Genomic DNA, 21,701 nt, shown 5'->3' with positions numbered 1-21,701 from the left:
GCTATTCTTATCTATTTATAGTACCACACAGTAGGAAGCCGGCAATAGTCTTCTCTTTAAATGTTCTCAGAGGAACTACACAAAACAGGGTTTAAGTGATGTATCTTTATTATATTAAAAATTAAATCAAAAGGAAATGTTTCATATAAAACACTGGGGAAAATCATTTAAAATATTTATTGTAAGGGCCAAATCTAAGTTTGGAGGTAGAACAGTCACATGGCTTCTATCAGCAACAGGAGAGCTCCAAGGGGTCACTGCAGGGAGACAGGCAAGCCATAGGCTACAGGTGCAGCCCCAATAAGATACTTGAGTCGGGGAGCCTGGCGGGCCTGGCTGACGTAATACAGAAGTGGGGCTCCTGGGCCTGCTCCAAGCCAGCCCTGCAGCAAAGCCTCTGTGTAGCGGTCAATGTCACGGTCAGTCACATCCCAGAGGTTACCTAGAAACAGGGGGCTGGGAAAAGAGAAGGAAGAAATACAAAGTAAGGGTCTAAAACAGAACACCTAGGAAAACACGACTGGTGGTGGTGGTGGTGGTGGTGGTGGTGAGTGAGTTGAGAGGGACTGAGCCAATGAGGAAGTCCCTTGACCCATAGTTCCAGGAGGATGATAGAGGATGGCAAAGGGTTAAGGGCCCAGGTATGCCAGGGAAGTAGGGTGGGAGGAAGGAGGTGGGGCACAAAAGAGGAAGGATTTAGGGTTCAGACCTGGGAAAGCACTTGGGATGGGGACCTAGGATGGACTTTGCCCCTCAAGACTCACCAGCCAGCCATGATATACTTGAGCACAATGCCAGCACCCTCCAGGTTTCCACGCACAGCCAGGGCTGCACTGCTGCAGCCAAACAGCAGGGCCACCGCCCGGCAGCTCAGCCGCAGGACAGCCTGCCCGTCCAGGAAGCGGGCACCGGCCCCATGCCCTGCATAGCTGTGGCAGAAGGAGGCGAGATGAGCCTGACCTAGCAGGGCCAGGCCTCTGCTGTGTCTCCAGAGGTGTCCTGAGTCAGTCAGGGGCTCCAAAGCCCCAGAGCAAACCGTGGTGATACCCACCCTCTGGGACTGTCCCTCTCCCCACCTCCCTGCCCTGAGCACTCACATGTACAAGTCATGCTCCGTCAGGGCCGCCTGCACCTGTTCCGGGCTCGGCACCTCCCCGACCACCCCTTTCCAGCCAGCTTCACTACAGGGAAAAGGTAGGAGTAAGAAGGGTTATGGGGCAAAGAGGGCAGAAGGAACACTAGGGAGAACGTGGGCTGCAACATTTGATTCTGGAGAAAAGGACATTTGCCCCTGTGTTGTGCTACCCTTCCCCACCCTCCTTCTTACTCTTCTCCCCCTGACCTGCTAAAATGGGCTCGGAATTGCTCCTCTGTGCTTGACAGGTTATTGTGGGGATTCAGGACGTAGAAGGCACTGCGAGGATCCACCCCTTGGCTCAGCACCGACGAGGCCCCGGACTGATGGGGAGACAGTGGTCATCAGGATCCTGGTCTGGCTCAAGGGCCCAAGCTCCCACAAACCCCAAGCCCCTTTCCACAGCTGATCCATTCCTAAGACCTCCTTCTTCTCTTCCCAGGTTTCTCTACCTTTTCTTGCCCCATCACCAATCACCCCCAGTCCCCACTCCCTGAACCCCGCACCTCTTTGATGATGGAGTAGCTGAGTAGGAATCGGAAGGAGGGCAACCGAGTGACAGGCAGGGCCCGGAGGCTGGGCATGCTCTCCCACGGGAGCTTCTGTAGGTCCTGGGCAAAGAGCACTCAGAGGTTACTGTCCTGAGCCAGGGGTACACAGGAGTCAGAAGGGGCATGGTGGCGAGTAGCTGCCCACTGCCCACCAGGCGCTGCCCCTCCGGCCCCTGGCTCCTTACCTTGTCCAGCACCAAGACAAGATGCCTACTGCTTGGTACCGTCTGACCCTGTAGACGCTCTACTCCCTCACTCAGGAGCTCTTGGGCTCTTTCTGGCCAGGCTGGGCACAGCCCATAAGCCAGGGCCTGAACGTCCTGTGGGGTGAGGGTACTGGCACCGCTGAGCATGATCTGCGGGGGAACAGTGGTCATTGAGTACCATAGCTCCCATCTCCACCCTCAGTGGCAGGTGGGAAAGTTAAGGCTACCTTCTTCCCCTTCCCTGATTGCTCAACTCACTTTCAGCAGAGTGCGGTCAGGATATTTCCAGCCACATTCCTGCAGCAATTCTTGTAGACGGGAGGCCTCCTGGGCAGGGCCGGGGTCCTCACTGGATGGCAGCAACAGCCCCCGCCAGCAGCCCAGCACATACTTCTCTAGGGAAGTGGTGAGAACCTGAATGCAGAACAGAACTGTCAGTCAGAGAGGAAGCAGAGTTTCTTTCCCCACAGGCACCGACATTTTGGAGACGAGGAGATGGGTCTTCCAGTAAGTGGATGTGTCTTACTTATCCTACTGCCAGTCAAAAAAGGCAAGAAGCGAGAAACATTTTTCATTTGCTGAGACTCTGGGGGAGTATAGATAAGAGGATTTGTAGGGGGACTTCCCTGGTGGCGCAGTGGTTAAGAATCTGCCTGCCAATGCAGGGGACACGAGTTCAAGCCCTGGTCTGGGAAGATCCCACATGCCGCGGAGCAACTAAGCCCATGTGCCACAACTACTGAGCCTGCGCTCCAGAGCCCACGAGCCAAAACTACTGAGCCCGCGTGCCACAACTACTGAAGCCCGCGTGCCTAGAGCCCATGCTCCGCAACAAGAGGAGCCACTGCAACGAGAAGCCCGTGCAGCACAACGAAGAGTAGCCCCCGCTCTCCACAACTACAGAAGGCCCGCATGCAGCAATGAAGACCCAACGCGGCCAAAAAATAAAAACAAAAATAAATAATATATATATATATCTTTTTAAAAAAAAGATGATTTGTAATAAATCACTACGTTTTGACAAATACGAACAGGTAGGCAAAAGCTAAAGCCAGGAAATGAAATGAAAGTTGTGGTCGGGAGGCTGATACTTGGGCTTAACTTCTTTTTTTGTACTTATCTTTAAACATTCCATTGCCATAACCCCTTCCAGTCTCAGACTCTTGTTTAAAGTGCTTCCCAAGTGACATAATTTTTTATTTAGGCCTACACTTCCAGAAAGGACTTGAGGTGGCTCAGCAAGAACCTGGGACCCCTGAGAGAGAAGATATTCCTAGGGCAGGCTGGACCCCACCCCACGCTGGGGACACACACCTCCATCCTACGGTCCAGTTCCAGCCGCCCCGTCCACCATTCTCGCTTGTCAGTACAGCTGCTGTTCTCTTTCTGTTCCTTCTGGATGGCGTCAAACTCTTTCAGGGCTGAACTCACAGAAAGCTGAGGGCGATGGGGTTGTAAGAGTTCTGCTTGTCCACGTGACCACCATCTCTCCATCCCCCAGCCACAGCTTGACCAGAAGCCTGCCCCAGCCCAACTTTGCTCCCCGGCCCAGAAAACCAACCTTGTTCTGGGCAGTGGGGATCTGCACGGTGACTGGGGGATTGTCTTTTTCCAGCCGGGTCAGCAGGAGGGTGTTACCCATGGTTCCAGGCTGCAGGGTGGCCAGGGCCAACACACACACGGTCACCCCTGACACACAGGACGTGCCCAGAGTTATTTCAGCTGTTACAAAGAATTCCTTTCCCTGTCTTCTGCATGCAATCCCTGTCCATCACTCAAGACAACTCCTAGAAGACTTCCCTGGCCACTGGAGTTCAAAGGTGCTCTCCCTTACCCTAACAGCTCCCTGTAGACAGAGACCATGTTTTGTATTTATTTGTGTCCCTACAGAAACTAACAACTGCTCCCCGCCACCGCCCCCCGCATACAGTGAGGCACTCAAATCATCCGTGAACATGTTTCATGTTAGCATAGGAAGACCCTGGACACCTGAACTTACCCCTAAAGAAAGAAAGACACTGAATTTGCTGGTAACTCAAATTGAGATTAAAAAAAAAAAAAAAAAAAGACAGACTTCTAGATTTAAGGTATGTCTGTTTGGTGAGAGTTACAAAATGTCTAGTCAATGGAAAAGTATGACATGATCTTCCATAAGGATCATAAATCTGTGTGTGAACTAACTAATGCCTTAAACTCCTTCACCCAACTCTTCCCTACGAAGATGAATAGAAGAACAGCAGAGGCACTGATGCCTGCCGCCATACCACTGGGGATCAGAGCCAGGCGCTCCTGGAAACTCTCCTCCTCGGGCTGGGGGAAGTGGCCAGATCCCGACGCTCTGAAGGAAAAGAGGCGCTGGATGCGGGCCAGGGGTGTGTCTCCAGGCCTCTCCTGGAGGTTCAGCCCCTGCAGCTGGTCTGCTATTTCAAGCGATCCTCGGCGCTTCTGGGCCTTGCTGCAGGCAACACAAGAGCGGGTGAGTTCTGCCTCCTTCAAAGTCTGGACAACTCCCCCCAGTCTGTCCCAGCACAAGCCTTAGGGATGGTGGGCACTCACCTGAGCTGCCTGTGGAGGTGGATGAGCAGCTGGTGGCGACAGGTGATGGAGACAGACTCGGTGACAAGGCAGGCAGTGGCATAGGGATCCCGGTGGCCCAGGCACAAGGCCAGGAGGCGGCAGAGGTGAGCGTAGAGCCCACTAGGAGGGCAGTGACTGACCCCACGGAAAGCAATGCTCAGTGAGTCACAGATGGAATCCAGGATAGAGAGACCTAGAGGAAGGTCAAGACACAGATGAATCCCCGACTTCCTAACTGATAGGAACTTTCCAAGAATGAGTGTCTATCTACTCTCCCACGTGGAAAACAGCAGCTACCATTTAGGAAGGGCAGTGTGCCAAGTGGGGAGCTATGCAGTTTACATGCATCAACTCTCTCCATCCTCCCCAAATTCCACCTTACAGTTAAGTAAACTGAAGCTCAGAGAGGTGGAGTGACTAGAGTTCAGCTAGCAGAGAGAGTGCTGGGATTCAAACCCAGGTTCAAAGGCTACCAGATCCAGATGGTCCAAAACCAGAACCAAGGACAGTATGGAAAGGCACTGGGATCAAGCGATCACACCTTTGTGGTCAGCATACTTACTGACGGCTACGGGGGCCGAGGGGAGTTGGAGCCGAGGACCAAGATCCTTGTCTCTCTCCTTGTCTGGGCCCCGGACGGGCAGCTCCTCTTTGCTGGCATCCCGTCTCAACACCTCACATTCTCCTATGGCTGAATCGAGCCCTGGAGCTGGGGTCTTCCCACCTGGGCAGACAACACGACTTTTCTGTAGAGTTCCCTCTTCCTGCCATCCCCTTTGCTCTCCCTTCTAGGGTCTGGTCCCAGAGCCAGCAAAAGAACTTTCTTCCTGTTCCATCTTTGGCACCAGTTATTTCTCACGTTTTGGCCCCAGGGCAACCCCGAAAAAACATGGACCTCTATCTTCCACCCTTGCCATCACACCTGAGGCTGAGTCTTCCCCATCAGAGCCCCTGAGGATCTCAAAGCTCATTTCCATCTGCTTGTCAGTCAGTTCCTCCTCAAGGATGGTCCTCATCATCTCGGGGCCCAGCTCCTCACAATGTCCTGATGCCAGCTTCTTGACCCTCCGGCTTCTGCCACTGAGGCCAGGGTGCCCAGGGGCACTGCCTGGGGCGGCCACCGCGTTTGTCTTCACGCTCGAGCCCTTCCTGGCCCGGCCCCGGCCCCGGCCCCGGCCCCAGCCCCGGGAAGCAGTGCCTCGTCCCTTGGGCCCCTCTGCAAGCCGTGCCTCAACTGAGACAGGGTCTTCCAGGTCACTGTCATCACTGAAGTTCACCTAGGATGGTGGGAAAGGGAGAAGGGCCAAGTGACAAGACATTGTCCACCAGCAGGTGGCGCTGTGGAGGCGCCATCACAGAGGCCCTTGGGGAAGATTTAAGAATCAACCTCCCAGGTATTAGGCCACACTCAATCAGGGGCAGTAACTCTGGGGTGTGGAAGGAGGGAGAGGAGGAAGGAACAGAAGATAAGGAGGAAGGATGAAAAGGGGAAGGAACCGTATAGAGTGAAGAAAAGTCCCTTCTGTCTGAAACAAAGATGGACTTGAACTAGGTCTTGCTGTGGAAGATGTAGGGGTCCTGCAGTAACAGGAGAGCTTAAGGTCCCCCCCTCCCCGGCCCTAGGAAGCTATTCCAGAGACACCTGCTCTGCAGAACTCTTCTCCAGGATCACCCCCACTCAACACCAGTACCACCTAGCCACAGTCCCATCTCACCTTGAGGCGTGTCTGGACCCTCTGTTGTACCCTGGGGGCCTTGGGAACCTCAGGCTTGCTCTTTGTAAGGAAGACTTCCTCAAACACGGTGAAGGGGACACGAGGGCCAGCCTGCCTGACCCGGCCTGGGGGCTTAGGTGTACAGGGTGGTCCTCCACCTTCCAGACCTTTCATAGAGGTATTTGAGAGTGGCAGGGTAGCAGAGACCTCTTGCTGGCGTCTTCGTCCGCAATGTTTCTGGCTCCAAGGCTTAGAGGGTTCTGAGCCTGCAGGGGTCTTTACTGATGGTGGCTGCCAGCCCCAGGAGCTCGCAAAAAGTCGGGGAGTGCAGCAGCTGAGGCCAGCCAGCTTTGCAAGGGCCCGAACCAAGAGGAGGTTGGCTCGCCAGGGCTCCAGGTGGGGTATCCGAGCCGCCACAAACTTTAGCCCCGACTCCAGGACCTTCTCCAGGCTCTTGTTTGACAGCTGGCTCAGTCCCTCCAGTGCCAGCTGTGCATATGCCTGAGCCGAGATCTCATCGAAGAGGCCCAGGACAGGAGAGGGGGGTGCTTTGTGATTCAGGGAAGCTTGTAGAGCTTGGGTGAGGCGCTCACTGGCCGCGGCACAACGCTTCAGCACAACCTGCAGCAGATCCAGGCCCTGGGCCTGATGGCCCATGGCCAGCCTCGCCCCCGCTGTGATCAATGCCCAGCGCAGACAGACTGCTGAGAGGACAGGGCTGGCACAGAGAGAGCAGTCACAAGTGGGCAAATGGGTCAGGAAGCCAGGGCTGGGCTGGGGCTTTGTTTTCAGGATCGGGGAGGAGTTAGTAGAAGGTGCTACAGGGCCAGGCTCCTTGGCCACGGTGGCCACCAGCTCCAGGGCAGGGCCTCTTAGAACAAGCTCTTCCTCTGGAAGCTCTGGAGGATGGGGCACCCAGGCCTGCTGCTTCCCCTTCTGCAAGTGGACCTTCTTCACAGAGTCTGGGTGTTGGGCTAGTCCGACAAACTCTGAGGAAAGAGTGTAAAAAGAATTACAAAACTGGGAGAAATTATACCAGTGTGTCCTGAGCTACCTAAGCGGCCAACGACCTATGTTATTTACTTACTAACTGTTCATATATATTACTGTACTAACATACTAAATATTAGTATCCTTACTATTTTTTCGATAAAATCCTAACATTTTCTTCCCTTCTTTTTTTTTTTTAATTTATTTATTTTTGGTTGTGTTGGTGTTCGTTTCTGTGCGAGGGCTTTCTCTAGTTGCGGCAAGTGGGGGCCCCTCTTCATTGCAGTGCGCGGGCCTTTCACTATCGTGGCCTTTTTGTGGAGCATAGGCTCCAGACGCGCAGGCTCAGTAGTTGTGGCTCACGGGCCTAGATGCTCCGTGGCATGTGGGATCTTCCCAGACCAGGGCTCGAACCCGTGTCCCCTGCATTAGCAGGCAGATTCTCAACCACTGCGCCACCAGGGAAGCCCACATTTTCTTCCCTTCTAACAATGCATCAGCACAGCCCACCGAGCCCCCATATCTGCAGCTCAGAAGGCTGCATGACTCAGGCCAGAAGGCCGGCACCCAGAGGCCCAAGTCTTAATCCTGTCTCTGGCCCCTGACTAGCCCCGTGATCCCGGCCTCAAACATTGAATTTCTCAATTTTCTGAGTTTACAAATGAAAAAACTCTAGTTCCCACTCAACTTTCCAGGGTTTTGTGTGGGTCCAATGAAATACTACAGGTAAAAGTGGTTGATAAGGAAAAAAAAAAAAGTACCATAAATACAATATTTTATTATTAGCTTAAACCCTTCTGAGGATGCTACATTTGTGCTGCCCCATACAGTAGCCACACGTGCGGCTACTGAACACAGGAAGTGTGGTGAGTACCTAAGGCACTGAATATTCAATTTTATTTAAATTAAAATATATTAGTGCTGGGAATTCCCTGGCAGTCCAGTGGTTAGGATTCAGTGCTTTCACTGCAGGGGCCCGGGTTCAATCCCTGCTCCAGGAACTAAGATCCCGCAAGCTGCACGACACAGGCAAAAACAAAAACAAAAACAAAAACAGAAAAACAAAAAAACATATATATATATGTATGTGTCTATACGTGTGTGTGTATATACATATATATACACACATATATACATATATACGTATATAAATATATATATACACACACACACATATATACGTATATATATGTATGTGTCTATACGTGTGTGTGTATATACATATATATACACACATATATACATATATACGTATATATGTGTGTGTGTATATATATATATATATTAGCACTGAAAACTAGAAGCAGGTAAGGTTAGTCCTGGACAGCCCATCTGAAGGAGGGACACCAATGGTCTGACGGAAGTGAAGGGAGCTTTGCCCTGGGACAGAAGTAAGTCTGGTTTAGAAGAGAACCTAACCTTGACATGTAAAGCTGTGTTGCAGTGCGTGCATCACTCTCACCACCGCCCACGGGCGTAGGGGCCTGGCTGCTCACCTGTGCAAGACTCGAGCAAGAACAGAACCCGCTGCAGGTCCGACTGACAGAGGTCGATGTCACTGCGCGCCAGCTCCAGCTCCCCCTTCAGCACCAGGAACAGGGCACACCTGGTTGGGAGAGAAGATGATGACTCATTAGTGGAATCCTTTGTTTTCCTGGAGAGTCTTCTTTTTTTTAAATAAATTTATTTTATTTATTTGTTTGTTTGTATTTTTGGCTGTGTTGGGTCTTTGTTGCTGTGCGCGGGCTTTCTCTAGTTGCGGTGAGCGGGGGCTACTCTTCGTTGCAGTGCACGGGCTTCTCATTGTCATGGCTTCTCTTGTTGCGGAGCACAGGCTCTAGGCACGCAGGCTTCAGTACTTTTGGCACGGGGGCTCAGTAGTTGTGGCTTGCGGGCTCTAGAGCGCAGGCTCAGTAGTTGTGGCGCACGGGCTTAGTTGCTCTGCAGCATGTGGGATCTTCCTGGACCAGGGCTCGAACCCATGTCCCTTGCAGTGGCAGGCAGATTCTTAACCACTGCGCCACCAAGGAAGCCCTCCTGGAGAGTCTTTCTTTCTGCCCCTTTCCCAGGCAGAGCCATCACAGTCTTTTCCAGCGTCCAGAAGGCCTTTAATTCCTAAGGCTGACTTCAAGCACTCCCTGAGGAAAACCCTCTACACTCATCTCTCAAACCAACTCACCCTTGTGCCTGAGGACAGGATTTCCCAAACCGCACTCCTCACCAAAAGGATCCTCCGGGCAAAGAGATTTAGGGAAACATTGTATACTAGATCTCCCTTCTGGAGATTGAAAATGTGTGTTAGCATACTAGAGGACATAAGTCCTATAGGAAATAGAAACGTCTAATCTTGATTAACTCAGCATTTCCCACTTATTTGCCATGGAATGCATTCTTCCACCAACCCATCCAAATATAACATGTTAATCTGTGGAATAGTTTGGGAACCCACGGTCAAGGTCGTAGGCACTCAGGTTTGGGAATCGGCATCCTCTTGGGCCCTGTACTCACCAGCGCGGTATCTGCAGCTTTGTTGTCAGTTTCAGGGCCTCCAAGCAAAAGGCTTTGGCTTCGCTCACACTACCCAGGTGGACCAGGCGGGAGACCAGCTTCTCCGAGCAGCTTAGCACCTCAGTAAGAACCTGCCATTTTTGTACCAGATTTTCACCTGTAGCAAAGGAGAGAGACGAGACCATCATCATGTGGAACCAGGACCCGTAGCCTGGATCCTCTGCAGACAAAACTGCCAGCCCCGCCAGCTAGCCTGTTCCCTCCCATGTTAGCTCTCCTCCTCGGACTTACCATAGTCCAGAAATGGTGTCTCCACAGCTGTTTTTTGAACCGAGAGCACATCGCTGCCCATGAGCAGGAGGATGATGCTTCGGAGGAGCTTATGGGCGTCGATGAGCGCTATCTCAGGCGTCTGCCAGCCTGTGCAAGTGTAGGGGGAAGGTGAGAGGGACAAGAAGGGAGAGGATATGGCCAGAACTTCCACCACCTTCAAATACTAAGAAAGCAAATGCAAAGCATGCTCTCACCCTCTCCCTCCACGCTTAAGGCAGGCAGAGCTAATCAATCACAGAACTCTCTCCCCCGAGGCTACATGGGAGTCTCAGAATCCTTGTCAGTGTAGTGTTCAGGGCAGTCACTAAGCAGTCAGTTAGAGTCAGCAAGCAAACTGAAACTCATTTGCTATCCCAGGCCTGCTCTGGGCAGCTTCTAGGTAGGCTCATCCACGCAGCTGCACAGCAGAGGGGACGAGGGCAGAGAAGAGCTGACAGCGGACACAACACACAAACCACACAAGGAGGGCCATCCACCCTCTTCTTTCACCTTGGGCACAGAGCTGCTCCCACAGGGAGGCCGAGAGGCTGTCCGATGAGAGGCTAAGGTAGACTGCCACAAGCTGCAAGGCCTGGACGCGCAGCAGGTACCAGGCCTTGGATGACCTCTGGAGGGCAGGGTCCTGAAGCACAGACAGCAGCAGAGAGGCACCCTCAGCCACCTGGGGGGAGGGGGAAGGGGCGGAGGAGAGCAGTGAGTGAGGTAGGATCAGCAATTCAGAGCTCAAGGTGCCCCCATAGATCACGTAGCCCAACCCCCTGCTTTTCAGATGATAAAAGCTGGAGAGAAAACTAGAGCCTGAAAGGGCATAAGACTCAGCCAAGTCACACAGCTAGTGTGTGCGAAAGCCCAGTCTTTTGGATCCCACTGGATTTCCAGTCGAGGGCGCCAGTGTCATCCCAGTTTCTAGTCACGGGACAGACTTTCCCCCTTGCCCCAGAGGGAGCTGGAAGAGGACGAAAAGGATGGAATGGCTCCTAGAGAATCACAGGTGGACGATCCACGGGAGAGAGCAAGGCGAGATGGTTCTGCTCCTCAGGGCCACGAACATTCTCCCCAGCTCCAGGGAAGCCTCAGGAGCCAGACAGATTCTCTGGAGAATCCTCAAATCCTTCCCGTACCCAAGACCTTCGGGGATCAAGAAAGTGAGAAGCACCTTCTGGCAAGCACAGTAGAGTCGACTTCGCAGGAGGTCACAGGTCAGGGAAAGGAGCAGGCATGTATCTGTGGTGCGATCCAAAAGCTTCAGACTTGATTCTGCCTCTTCCAGGTACAACTGAGGAAGCAATTGGGGGTGCGTGAACATGCTGGTGAGGAGAGGCAGCCAGACTCTTCAAATTACAGCGGATTAAAGCATTCGCAAGCAAAATGTTGACCTTGTCCAATTAAATTATTTCAAATATTATAGTCTACGTAGTGATTATTCTCTCACTCACTAAAATGCTCATTTAGTACCTTTCCATTAACCACTAGGCTAGAGAGACAAAGCTGGATAAGCAGTAAGCAGGCCCTTCCATCCAATAGCTTGCAATGCAGGGGGCAGGGGGGCGTGGGCATACCTACGTAATCATGATACAATGCCATTAGTGGTTGGGGACCCAGGGAAAGTGGTTGATTTTGCCCTTGAAGAAGGGGACATATAAAATGCTTTATGAAGGAGGAGACAATTGAGCTAGGCCTTGGAAAGAAAGTACGGGTTTGGGGCTTCCCTGGTGGCGCAGTGGTTGAGAATCTGCCTGCCAAGGCAGGGGACACGGGTTCGAGCCCTGGTCTGGAAGGATCCCACATGCCGCGGAGCAACTGGGCCCGTGAGCCACAACTACTGAGCCTGAGCGTCTGGAGCCTCTGCTCCGCAACAAGAGAGGCCGCGATAGTGAGAGGCCCGCGCACCACGATGAAGAGTGGCCCCCACTCGCCGCAACTGGAGAGAGCCCTCGCACAGAAACGAAGACCCAACACAGCCAAAAATAAACATAATAAATAAAAAATTAAAAAAAAAAAAAAAAAAAAGAAAGTACGGGTTTGCTGAAGGAAAAAAAAGTTGGGGAGAGGGTGCATTTAGGGTGGAGGGTCTACCACAACCAAAGACAGCGAGGTACGTACGAGGAATATAAAGTAAGTGGTACAGATTAGCATAAAGTTCATGGTGTGGAGCGGTAAGACAAAGAGTGAACCAGAATATAGAAGGTGTGCAATCCAGAGTAAAGGATCTGGACAGTATCCCTCAGGTAGCGGAGAAGCCAATGTAATCCTTTAAGCAGGAAAGAGATAGGATCAGATCTGTGCCTAACATGATCCCGCTAGTAGAAGTGGAAAAGGGAGGAACTGGAGGCCAGGAGACCAGTTAGGTTACACTGACACAGCCCTAAGTGAACAAGAAGCATCAACTAGGACAACAGAAATTGCTGGGAAACCCAGGATTAGCAGCGTATTGCCAGTGCAGACTAGGTAAGACTGAATGAACAGTTGGTTTGGCAGTGAGACGGAGAAAGATGCCTCCTCTCCCCCAGCTGCGTCCCAACCACTCCACACTTCACCATCCTTCAGCCAAATGTGGCGCAGAAGGCAGAGAAGCCACTCCTTCAGTAGACTATCTTCTCAGAGGAGAGCTGGGTCACTGAAGCCAGGTCCTCCTGCAGCCCCAGGCTAGCGTGGCTGGGCACTCACCTGGGCATAGCTGGGACAGCCGAGTGTCAGGAGGAGCTGGGTGACATGGCAGGAGGAGCCGGCTGCCTTTGCGTGGTCCTCCAGTCTCTGGGAGACGATCCGTAGGAGCAGGAGGACCTCCAGAGCTTGCAGGGGCTGGGAGGCCAGAAGCAGCATATTTATCCAGCTCACGCTCAAGCCTTCATTTCTACCCGCTCCTCTCCAGCCCTTTGGGACCTTGGTCTGACCTGAGGGCCTGGCTGGAATGTGGACACCCAGACAGAGCAACCACTGGCCATCCTCAGGGAGCCGGAGAGGAGAGCAGCCAGGGCGTCTGCAAACCCTCCTACCCCCTCACTTGTTTTAAAGCCCACACGCCAGTTGTCTTCAATAGCCAGGATTTCCTGAGCGTTTGCTATGTGCCAGGCACTGTGCCAGCTCACTTTATTTTCATAGCAACTCTAATCCTAATATTACAGATGAGGAAACTAATAGGTTAACATATGTTAAGCTGCTTGTCTAAGTTCACATAACACGTATGTGGTAGAGCCGAGACTCAAATCTAGGGCTCAGGCAGATTCCCAGGCTCCTCCTGCTAGGAATATGACCTAATGCCCACAGTAATAAAGATCCTCTATGTGCAATGTCCTTTTTCAGAGGTTCCTAATATGGGGTCCAGGGAAGAGCTTCAGGGAGTCCTTGAAACCTGACATTGCATGTAAAAATTTAAAATTGTATCTGTAGAAATTTATGTATTTTTTCTGAGTATACAGGTCTCAAATTATCTGATAATTACTAATAATTATGGCTAACGTTTGAGTATTCCGTTTATACACACCATCTTTCATGCGTTATCTCACTGAATGCTAACAAGGCTATGAGTTAGTATTATTATTACCCTCATTTTAGAAATAAGGAAATGGGCTTGGAAGGTTAAGCAACTTGCTTAAGGCCATGTACTAGTAAACGCTGGAGCCTAGATTTAACTCAGGGAGATTGGTGACAGAGCCCACAATGGATGACATGACTTCTCAACAGGGACACAGGCCAAAGAAGGTGAAGGAGCTGAGTTTCTGGCCTGTGTCAATGCCCTGCCCTGTTACCTTTGCCACCAGCTGATAGAGGGCCGCTAGGATCTGCAGGGAGGCTGCTGTCTGCTGCAGACACCGCACAGCGGGGGCCTGCCCCTTTGTAAGCACCTCCTTCCACAGGGCCATGGCTTGGTCCAGGCATGCGGACTGAGCTGTAAGTCAGAAGAAAGGGACCAGCCATTCTCTCAGTGTGGGCATCTGGGGAAATGTGGTCCTCTTCCCCATAACAGCCTCTGCCCTTGTGCCCGCCTTCCACTCCACAGGGCAGCCTCTCTCACACCTGGGGTACCCGTAGGAAGCCATAGAGGAGGCCCTATCCCACCACACTACGTTCACGGCCCTCACCAGCATCTGCAGCCAGGTTGAAGGCAATGTTACTGTATAGGAAACGATCTTCCTGGAGTTTATCTTCATAGTTCAGGTCATTGACTTCAAACTCCTCCAGGTTACTAGGGGCCTGGGCTCTCCGATCCCGCTCAATACCCTGGATGGGGCGATCAGGGTGAAAAACAGGGTTGTCACGAGCTTACTGGGGTCCAGGGAAAATAAACCCTGTATCCAGTCCTGCTCAACCCCACAGCAACCATGCTCACCTCCTGCATCTTGGCCTCCAGGGTACAGATGTAGAGCCACAGCAGGGCCTGTGCTTTATCATCCAGAAGCCGATCCTTGGCCTGGGCCTCAGGCCTCACAGACTCCAGAAGCTGCAGGGCTTCCCGGATGGCATCCAAGGCAGAGCTATAGGGAGAAGAAGCACTTAAGCCAGGCTACTGTGAATACCTGCCACGCTGTCCCGGGAAGGGCCTTCTGCAGCACAGCTGGCCTCATCCTTTGAATTGAGTTCCCATGACCACAAACTAAAGGGAGTGCTCAGGGACGTGGAGAGGGAAACGGGCTCCAGGAAGGGTAAGAGGAGCTAGGGCAAGAAGCAAGAGTGGCCTTCCCAGACCTTCCTCCTCACCAGTCGGTCTGCTGGGCAAAGTTGTGATAGCAGAGCACCTGAGCCAGTTCCACCAGGTGGGTGGCCCGGGCCCAGGCCCCGGCCGGTGTTTCCTCGGGGCTCAGCTCCAGCAGGTCGCAGATGACGTTGAAACGTTCCTGCCCCGTGTCGGCCCGCACCGCCTTGTAGGTCCGCAGCTCCTCCCTGAGCAGGAGGGCCAGGGTCTCCGGGTCCCAGCCACTCAGGCTGTCTCGAAGCGTCCTAAGAGAGGGCAGGCTCAGCACTGGGGAGCCCATGAAGCATGGCGCCTCTGCCCCAGGCCAAGGAGTCCCCGCCTCAGCTTGCTGAGAGCTCAGTTTCCGGTGGTGAAAGCAAGAACAATTGCCTGTCGCCGCTGTCCCCCCACTACCCAGTGGCTGGCACACAGTCGGCACTCAATCAATAATGATGAATGGAGGAAACAGTGCCTTTTTCAGACATGAGGATGAATGTGACCATGAGTGCCAAAACCAGCCCTATCCAGGGGATAAAAATGGTTGTCCCCCTCCCCACCAACTCACTTCAGCTGTAGCTCCTTGTCTCCGGCTCTGGCTGCATCCATCTTGACCCGGACCCAGAAGGTGACTGGCTCAGTCATGTGTTTGGGGCCACAGGGCTGCAGGGCTGCCAGCCACAAAGTCACCATCTTGCAGCCCTGGGCCTGTTTACCCAGTTTCTTCAAACTCTCTACGTGCAGCCGGAAGCATCTGTGCAACTGACCAGAGGAAGAAAACAGACCAAACTGGAGAAGGAAGCAAGGAGTCTGTACCATGGGGGCGGATGTGTGTGCTCAGGGTCCTCCTGCCCCCAACCCCGCCCTGCAAACACCTAAGAACTAAATATCTGGGTGCTCTCAACCTGAGGCTTCGACCCATCTCACCCATATACCCATCACCCATACCCCTGCAAACTGCTCCTCCTCCTGACGCTTCTCAGCAAATCACCACCTTCTCCTGAGTCGGAAAGGCGAGACCATCTTGGCCTCTTCCTTCTCCCTCCCGCACACCAGTCACTTTCCAGGTTAATCCTTGACTTCTTGCACTCACCCACTTCTTTCCATCCCTTGGGAAGCTGTTTCAGTTCAGACGCCCACCCTTTCCTGCCTGGACTGTTAGAGCCACCTGGGTGCCTGGTGTTGTCCTTTCCTTCTGTTTATTCGCCACAGTGATGCCAAGAAGCCCAAGATACCAATCCGATACCAGGCCTCCACTTAAATCGAGAGGCTCATCAAATGAAACCCAAGGCCCTCTATGACCCATCTTGCCTGCCAATCCAGCCAACCCATCATTTCATGGGTATTCTTGCTTTATGACAGTGGTTCTCACTCTGGTTGCCCAAAGGACCACGTAGAGGAACTTTAAAAAAAAAATCCAGATGCCTGGGCTCCAGTGCCAGAGATTCTGAAGCAATTAGCTTAGGACAGGCTTTAGAATTTTTTTTTTTTTTAGTTCACTCAGGTGATTCTAAATGTCTAGCCAAGTTGAAAACCACTGGCCCAGGACAAGGCTAAATATAAAAAGTGGATCCAAAAAAAAAAAAAAAAAAAGTAAATATGAAGGCATGGTGAGATTTAAAAAAAAAAAAGTGAATCAATCAAAAAAATTACGTAAATAACAGTACAGGTGAGGTGTGGGAAACACCGCCCCAGGTACTGCTGCCAACATGCAGCTCCTAACTCTCTACTCCAAGGCAGGGTCCTGCCCAGGCCCTTTCACGCTACTTGAGCCCCCTCCTCCCTTCAATATAACCTCCCTCCTGCCCTCATACCTTCTCAGGAGGCACCTCAGGATAGGTGTCTGGCTTTGCCAAGCCCAGGTGCTGACAGAGGGGCTCGGAGATGGCATAGGCCTCGGCATACAGCTTGTGACTATAGAAGTTGTAGGCCAGGTTACTGGTGTAAGAGGCTGCAGGGGAGAGAGAGGACAGCTGACTGCAGGAATGGTTCCACTGCCCTCTGCTGTTGGAGGGGCGCAGAGAGGTGCTAAACCTGTGGTCAGCTCAGCAGTCCCCAGATCAGCCAGGAACCCCCATCGCTAGGGAATGAGAACGGGACAGCTCTCCCCTTCATGCTCCAAGTCAGCCCATGCCCTCCATTCCAGGAAGGCAAGCCCACACCAGCCAGCCTCTCTGCACTTGTTTTACAAGAGACAAGTCCTCATTCCCACACAGGGCCCGTCTCTCCTCACATGCCAATCTCTGTCTTCATCTTGCTCCAAAGGTCAGCATTTTGGGGGAAACGCGCTGGCCTATCCCTTACTTCCCTCTCCTTCCCTCATTCCACTGAAGCCACACTAGCCTCCCTGCTAGTCCTTGAACACGCCAGCCCCTTTCCTGCTGTAGGCCCTTGGCACTGGCTGTTTCCTCTGCCAGGGGACGTCCTTCCCCAGGTTTCCACATGGTCAATTCCCTCACACCCTCCAGGCTGTGCTCATGTCACCCTCCCCAAGAGGCCTACCCTGACCACCATTTTTTTTTTTTTTTTTTTTGGCTACGTGGCATATGGGATCTTAGTTCCCCAACTAGGGATTTGAACCCGCACCCCCTGCATTGGAAGCGTGGAGTTCCAACCACTGGACCGCCAGGGAAGTCCCTGACCACCTGTTTAAATGGTAATTTGCCCCCCCTCACCTACCCTGACCTCCTAATTCCCTTTCTTATCCTGCTCTACTTTTCCTTTCCCTCCATATTTCTGATCACTTTCTAACATGTTGTACTGCAATTATTCTACTGTTTATGATCTTTCTCCCCCAACCAGAATGTGTCTCCATGAGAGCAGAGATCTTTGTTTTATTTACTGACATATCTAAGTACTCAGAACAGTGCTTAGCACATAGTAGGTACTCAATAAATATTCACTGAATGAATACAATTTTCCTACATTCTAGTTTAGGCAGCTTCTTGGCTATCGATGTACATGGCTGGGAGAAAATAAAGTAGGTCTTCAGTACTCTGTGGGAAGAATTTTCATACTATTAATTTGTGTGACTCCTGATGACATTTTCACCTCTGTGGCCAGGTTCAACCTGAAAATATGAATATGAAAAACTCTCCAAAACCTTCTCGTGACTGAACTCATTAGGTTTATATAATTCAAACTAAAGGGCTATGTATGCTTTTTGTAAAACTGAGGGGGAAATTTCTTATGAAATACAAAACAGGTAAAACTAATTGATGCTGTTAGGATAGTTAGTGGTTACTGTTGGGGTGTGGGGACCAGAAGGGGGCACAAAGAGGGGTTTTCAGGGGTCTATGTCACGCTCTGTTACTTGACCTAGATGTTGGTTACAAACCACGCTCACTTTGTAAAAATCCATCAAGCTGTCTGCTTATGATCTTAGTATTTTCCTGTATGTATATTTCAATAAAAAGAGTGGGGAGAAATATATATGCCTGTTGGTTAATATATACATATACATAGTATATATACATATAGTAGCTATACACAGTATATCTCTAGAGGGATACATAAGAAATTGACCATATTAACCTCCTCTGCAGAGTGGGACTTGGGTGACTAGGATTCGGAGCAGCAGAGGGACTTTTCACTGTATGCCCTTTTGTGCAATTTGAATTTTGAATCATGTGAACGTTCTACCTGGTTTTAAAAAATTTAAGTTATAAATGTTCTACATTTTCATGAAACAAATACCAAGTCAGATTTCAAAGTCAATGAGAAAAAAATTCACATCTGCTAGGATAAATGAGCCTCATCATTTCTCTCCTGCTGTTAAATACAGAGATCTTTATAAATATCTTTCTCACTGCCTCCCTAAGCCATAGGGAGGCCCCACAGAACTATCCAGCTAGTGCTACTTGCCTGCCTAACAAGCGATGACCCTCCCAAGAACCCTGTATCTGGGCCCTAGGGCACTAACCAGTCATCCCCAGGTAGTCAGTCAGCTCTCGGCCCGACAGGCCCTGTAAGGCCTCCATCATCCAGACAACAGTAGATTTGCAGCTTTCCACTAGCTGGGCCAGGTCAGCCAAATCACCTTCCTGAAGGGACAAAAAAGGTGAGAGGAAACATAATAGGTCTAAGGTGACGTCCACCCCACTTCATGCCCAAAGCCAAAGCAACCCCAAAGCTCTACTGAGGGCAGTCAAGCAACTCCAGACCCTAGGACCTGTCCAGGTTTTTTGATTCCAGATGGTACCTGACAGCCTTGGGCAAAGTCATAAACCACCGTAGTGTAGAGGTGAAGTCCCTGAAAGTGCATCTGAACCAAAGCCTGCAGTTGCTTGCAGGAGTCCCCACAGACCTGAGGAAGGAAGGGGAAGCTTGGTTTGAGGGACAGGGAGCTCCAAGCAGAAGACTGGCCCAGAGCCCTGGAGAGCTGAGACAGCCCGGGGAGTAGGAAGAAGGACATCAGGATGGGCCACTGCCCTCTCAGCGTATACTAGGCTGCTTGCTGGCTGGCAGGCATGGTCCAGAGAGCAACTTACCAAGGCGGGAGCCAGGGCTTCCAGATCTTACCAAAGACCCTAGCCCAGTGGAGAGTCCACAGAACCACATTCCCACCCTACCCCTAGGTCCTTAACTCACACCATCCTGCAGCTGCCGGATGAGGCAACAGTAGCTGCCAAGAAAAGCAAAGAGGCCCAGAATGGCATCAGGTCCATAGTGCCCCTTGGTGCCTCGCTCCAGGACTGAGAGGAAGAACTGGCAGCTGTCACACAATGCCCGCAGTGCGGGTGACGGTGCTTCCATGCTGTTTTTCAGGACAGCTGATGCCTTGATCAGAAGCTTGGCCACTGCCTGGGGTCCTCCCTCACCAACCTGCAGCAGTTCAACTGCCAGCTGGCAAAGCTGGAGGCTGGGGGCCAGACTGGTGTTCCTTAGGTAATTGTAGGCCTTCTCCACTGCCCTGGTGGCTCTGGCGTGGTGGTGGCCCCAGCAGAGGCGACGGCAGTGTTCCAGGGTGAGCTCCAAGAGACAGAGGGCCCTCTGCGGGGAAAGAGGACCAGGAGAGCCCCCTCCCTCTCCCACCAAAGCTCTGATCACATGCCTGGAGAGCAGGTCATCTAGGAAATCAGCATCTGCTTCATTCAGACCATGCCCACTGGCATCAAATAGCTGATTGGCAGCTACAACTCGACAGGCTGTCGGAGAAGCAAAGTGGGGAACCTCACAAGGGGTACTTTCATCCTCCAAGAGTACTAGAAAGCTCAAGGCCTTTAGCCGAGCTGACAATGCAGCTTGCCGCTCCACCAGGGCTTCTGCCCCCTTCCAAAGCAGAGAAAAGCTGCCCCGAGCCACAGCGTCATAGTCCTGGGGAGCAGCTTGTCGAGAACACTGCACCAAGCAGGTATGGAGGGGCTGAGCGACTCGGAGTGTGGCCTCTGGGATTCCCTGTGCAGCAGTGTTCCGCAGAAAGATGAAGAGAATTCGTTCCACGTAGAGGGGTGGGCGTTGGGGTGTAGACATCAAGTAGCCATCGCAAGCTACCTCTGCCAGCTCCAGCAGGCTCCCCAGGTGCCTAGGGCAAGCCAGCTTGACAGTCAGCTGCTGGTTGCAAGCCCTGAGGATGGCATCACAAGCTTGCCTCCTCTCGGCATCAGATCGGCAGCTGGGAAAATCAGCTGGAAGCTGGGACAGGAACTCCTAGGAGGAGAGGAAGATGTGAATGAGGCTACCAAAGGAGAAAAAAAAAGATAGGGAAAGGAACTAGAAAGGAGATTGCTCAAGAGTGGATCTCCTACTAATCTATCTCTTCAAATAAGTCAGAAAACAAAACAGCTCAGCTTGGTAAGCCGGGTGTATCCACAGCCAGACAGCACTCCCACCTTCAAGTCAGGCAGCAGCTCTTCAGCCTCCTTTGGACTTCTTAGCAGAGTCCCAAAGTTGACTCCTTTGAAGCTCCTCATGGTGCCGCGGGACTAGGGGAAAGAAAACGGATTAGGGAAGGCGGAGAAGATTTGTAAAGGAGCTAAATAAAGGGCGGGAGAAGGGCTTGAAGGCCGCGGAAGGCGGGGGGCAAAAAATCCCATCAGAAATCCTATCGGAAAAACGTACATGCCAAGACACCGGCCTCCCGTTATAAACCGACGCTTCTGCTATTCCTTCCTCCCAGCCTATCCCCAGCCTCACTACCCGTCCCACCAACCAACGCCCCACACCGGAGGCCTCCACCGAGCTCTTCAGCACCACCAGGACGTCCCGAGGTCTCCCGACCCTCCCTCGTAGAGACGCCCGGCCTCTTCCTCAAGTCAGCGCTGGGGCCCCATTCACCTCGGCGCATACATACGTTCACGAGTACCTCAGGCCTTCCGGTCCCAGAGCCCGTTCTTCTTCCCAGGGGCAGGACTTAACCACTAGACTGAGTACTCCGCAAGGATCCAAAATGTAACCTTCGTTTTCCGCGCCAGCCCCTCCTTTCAAATATCCCCAGCGGCCAATCAGCGAGAGCTGCGTAACGCCGGCGGGCCGCGAGGCGCGCTGGGAGTTGTAGTTTACTCGCCGCGCTGCGTCCTCACGTGACGCCGGCCGGCGAGGGTCTCGCCGCTCTGAGGGCTAAAGCCCTTTGGGAGAGCGGGTTTTCCCACATTTTCTAGTCGAGGCCGACTTCTTCAGCTACGTGTGGCTTAAATGCTATTGTGAAGGCCCGCCCCCTGCCTCCTTCTCCTCCCCTTTATCTTCAGAGCTCGGAAAGAGTTTAAATTTGCAGAGAAGAGAAATAGGTTAGACAACAAAAAGAACTTACTTGGAAACTCGCGGTTTGGGTTACTAGGAAAAAAGGGTATAGCCTTTCATGGAATTCTTTAAAAATATAGTTTTCCGGGGCCACTGACATGAGTACTGTGGCGACTTCCAGCTCTCTCTGCCTTCCAGCCTTGCTCCTTGCATCAGTTGGATTGTTTGAGGAAGACAGAGGATCTTCTTGATGGGGGATGGAGGATAGAAGGGGGGCGGGGGTGGAAGCTGTGAGTGACGACGGGAAGAACTAGGAAAACTCATTCACTGGGATATTTC

General features: G+C 52.1%; 1 protein-coding gene across 1 annotated transcript; it reads right to left on the bottom strand.

Annotated features, from left to right (window-relative positions):
* Window positions 1-161: 161 nt before the first annotated feature.
* ESPL1 (extra spindle pole bodies like 1, separase) lies at window positions 162-21,030 on the bottom strand. Its single transcript, XM_059934622.1, has 31 exons — window positions 20,989-21,030; window positions 20,516-20,608; window positions 19,275-20,333; window positions 18,886-18,990; window positions 18,607-18,727; window positions 16,499-16,635; window positions 15,253-15,446; window positions 14,714-14,953; window positions 14,346-14,490; window positions 14,098-14,236; window positions 13,765-13,904; window positions 12,683-12,817; window positions 11,172-11,291; window positions 10,505-10,676; window positions 9,974-10,102; window positions 9,683-9,839; window positions 8,671-8,780; window positions 6,185-7,173; window positions 5,392-5,746; window positions 5,032-5,193; window positions 4,449-4,662; window positions 4,157-4,347; window positions 3,454-3,581; window positions 3,207-3,329; window positions 2,151-2,306; window positions 1,872-2,042; window positions 1,642-1,746; window positions 1,343-1,458; window positions 1,098-1,181; window positions 765-929; window positions 162-456 (listed from the first exon to the last, which is right to left on the bottom strand). Exons 2-31 carry the CDS (start codon window positions 20,594-20,596, stop codon window positions 255-257), a joined length of 6,345 nt encoding a protein of 2,114 aa, XP_059790605.1. The 5' UTR covers window positions 20,597-20,608; window positions 20,989-21,030; the 3' UTR covers window positions 162-254.
* Between the last annotated feature and the right edge of the window lie 671 nt (window positions 21,031-21,701).

The sequence above is a fragment of the Balaenoptera ricei genome, chromosome 10 (genome assembly GCF_028023285.1).
Source record: "Balaenoptera ricei isolate mBalRic1 chromosome 10, mBalRic1.hap2, whole genome shotgun sequence".
In the NCBI taxonomy this organism is placed as follows: domain Eukaryota; kingdom Metazoa; phylum Chordata; class Mammalia; order Artiodactyla; family Balaenopteridae; genus Balaenoptera; species Balaenoptera ricei.
This window is presented reverse-complemented; position numbering and strand designations above follow the sequence as displayed.

What these genes read in the sequence shown, in the direction of transcription:
- ESPL1 (XM_059934622.1), bottom strand. Translation starts at nt 20,596, where the DNA reads ATGAGGAGCTTCAAAGGAGTCAACTTTGGGACTCTGCTAAGAAGTCCA. An exon ending in GACACCATTTCTGGACTATG is followed by an intron (nt 9,840 to 9,973) that starts GTAAGTCCGAGG and finishes CCTTTGCTACAG; the next exon opens with GTGAAAATCTGGTACAAAAA. An exon ending in CACCTCCACAGGCAGCTCAG is followed by an intron (nt 4,348 to 4,448) that starts GTGAGTGCCCAC and finishes TGTTGCCTGCAG; the next exon opens with CAAGGCCCAGAAGCGCCGAG.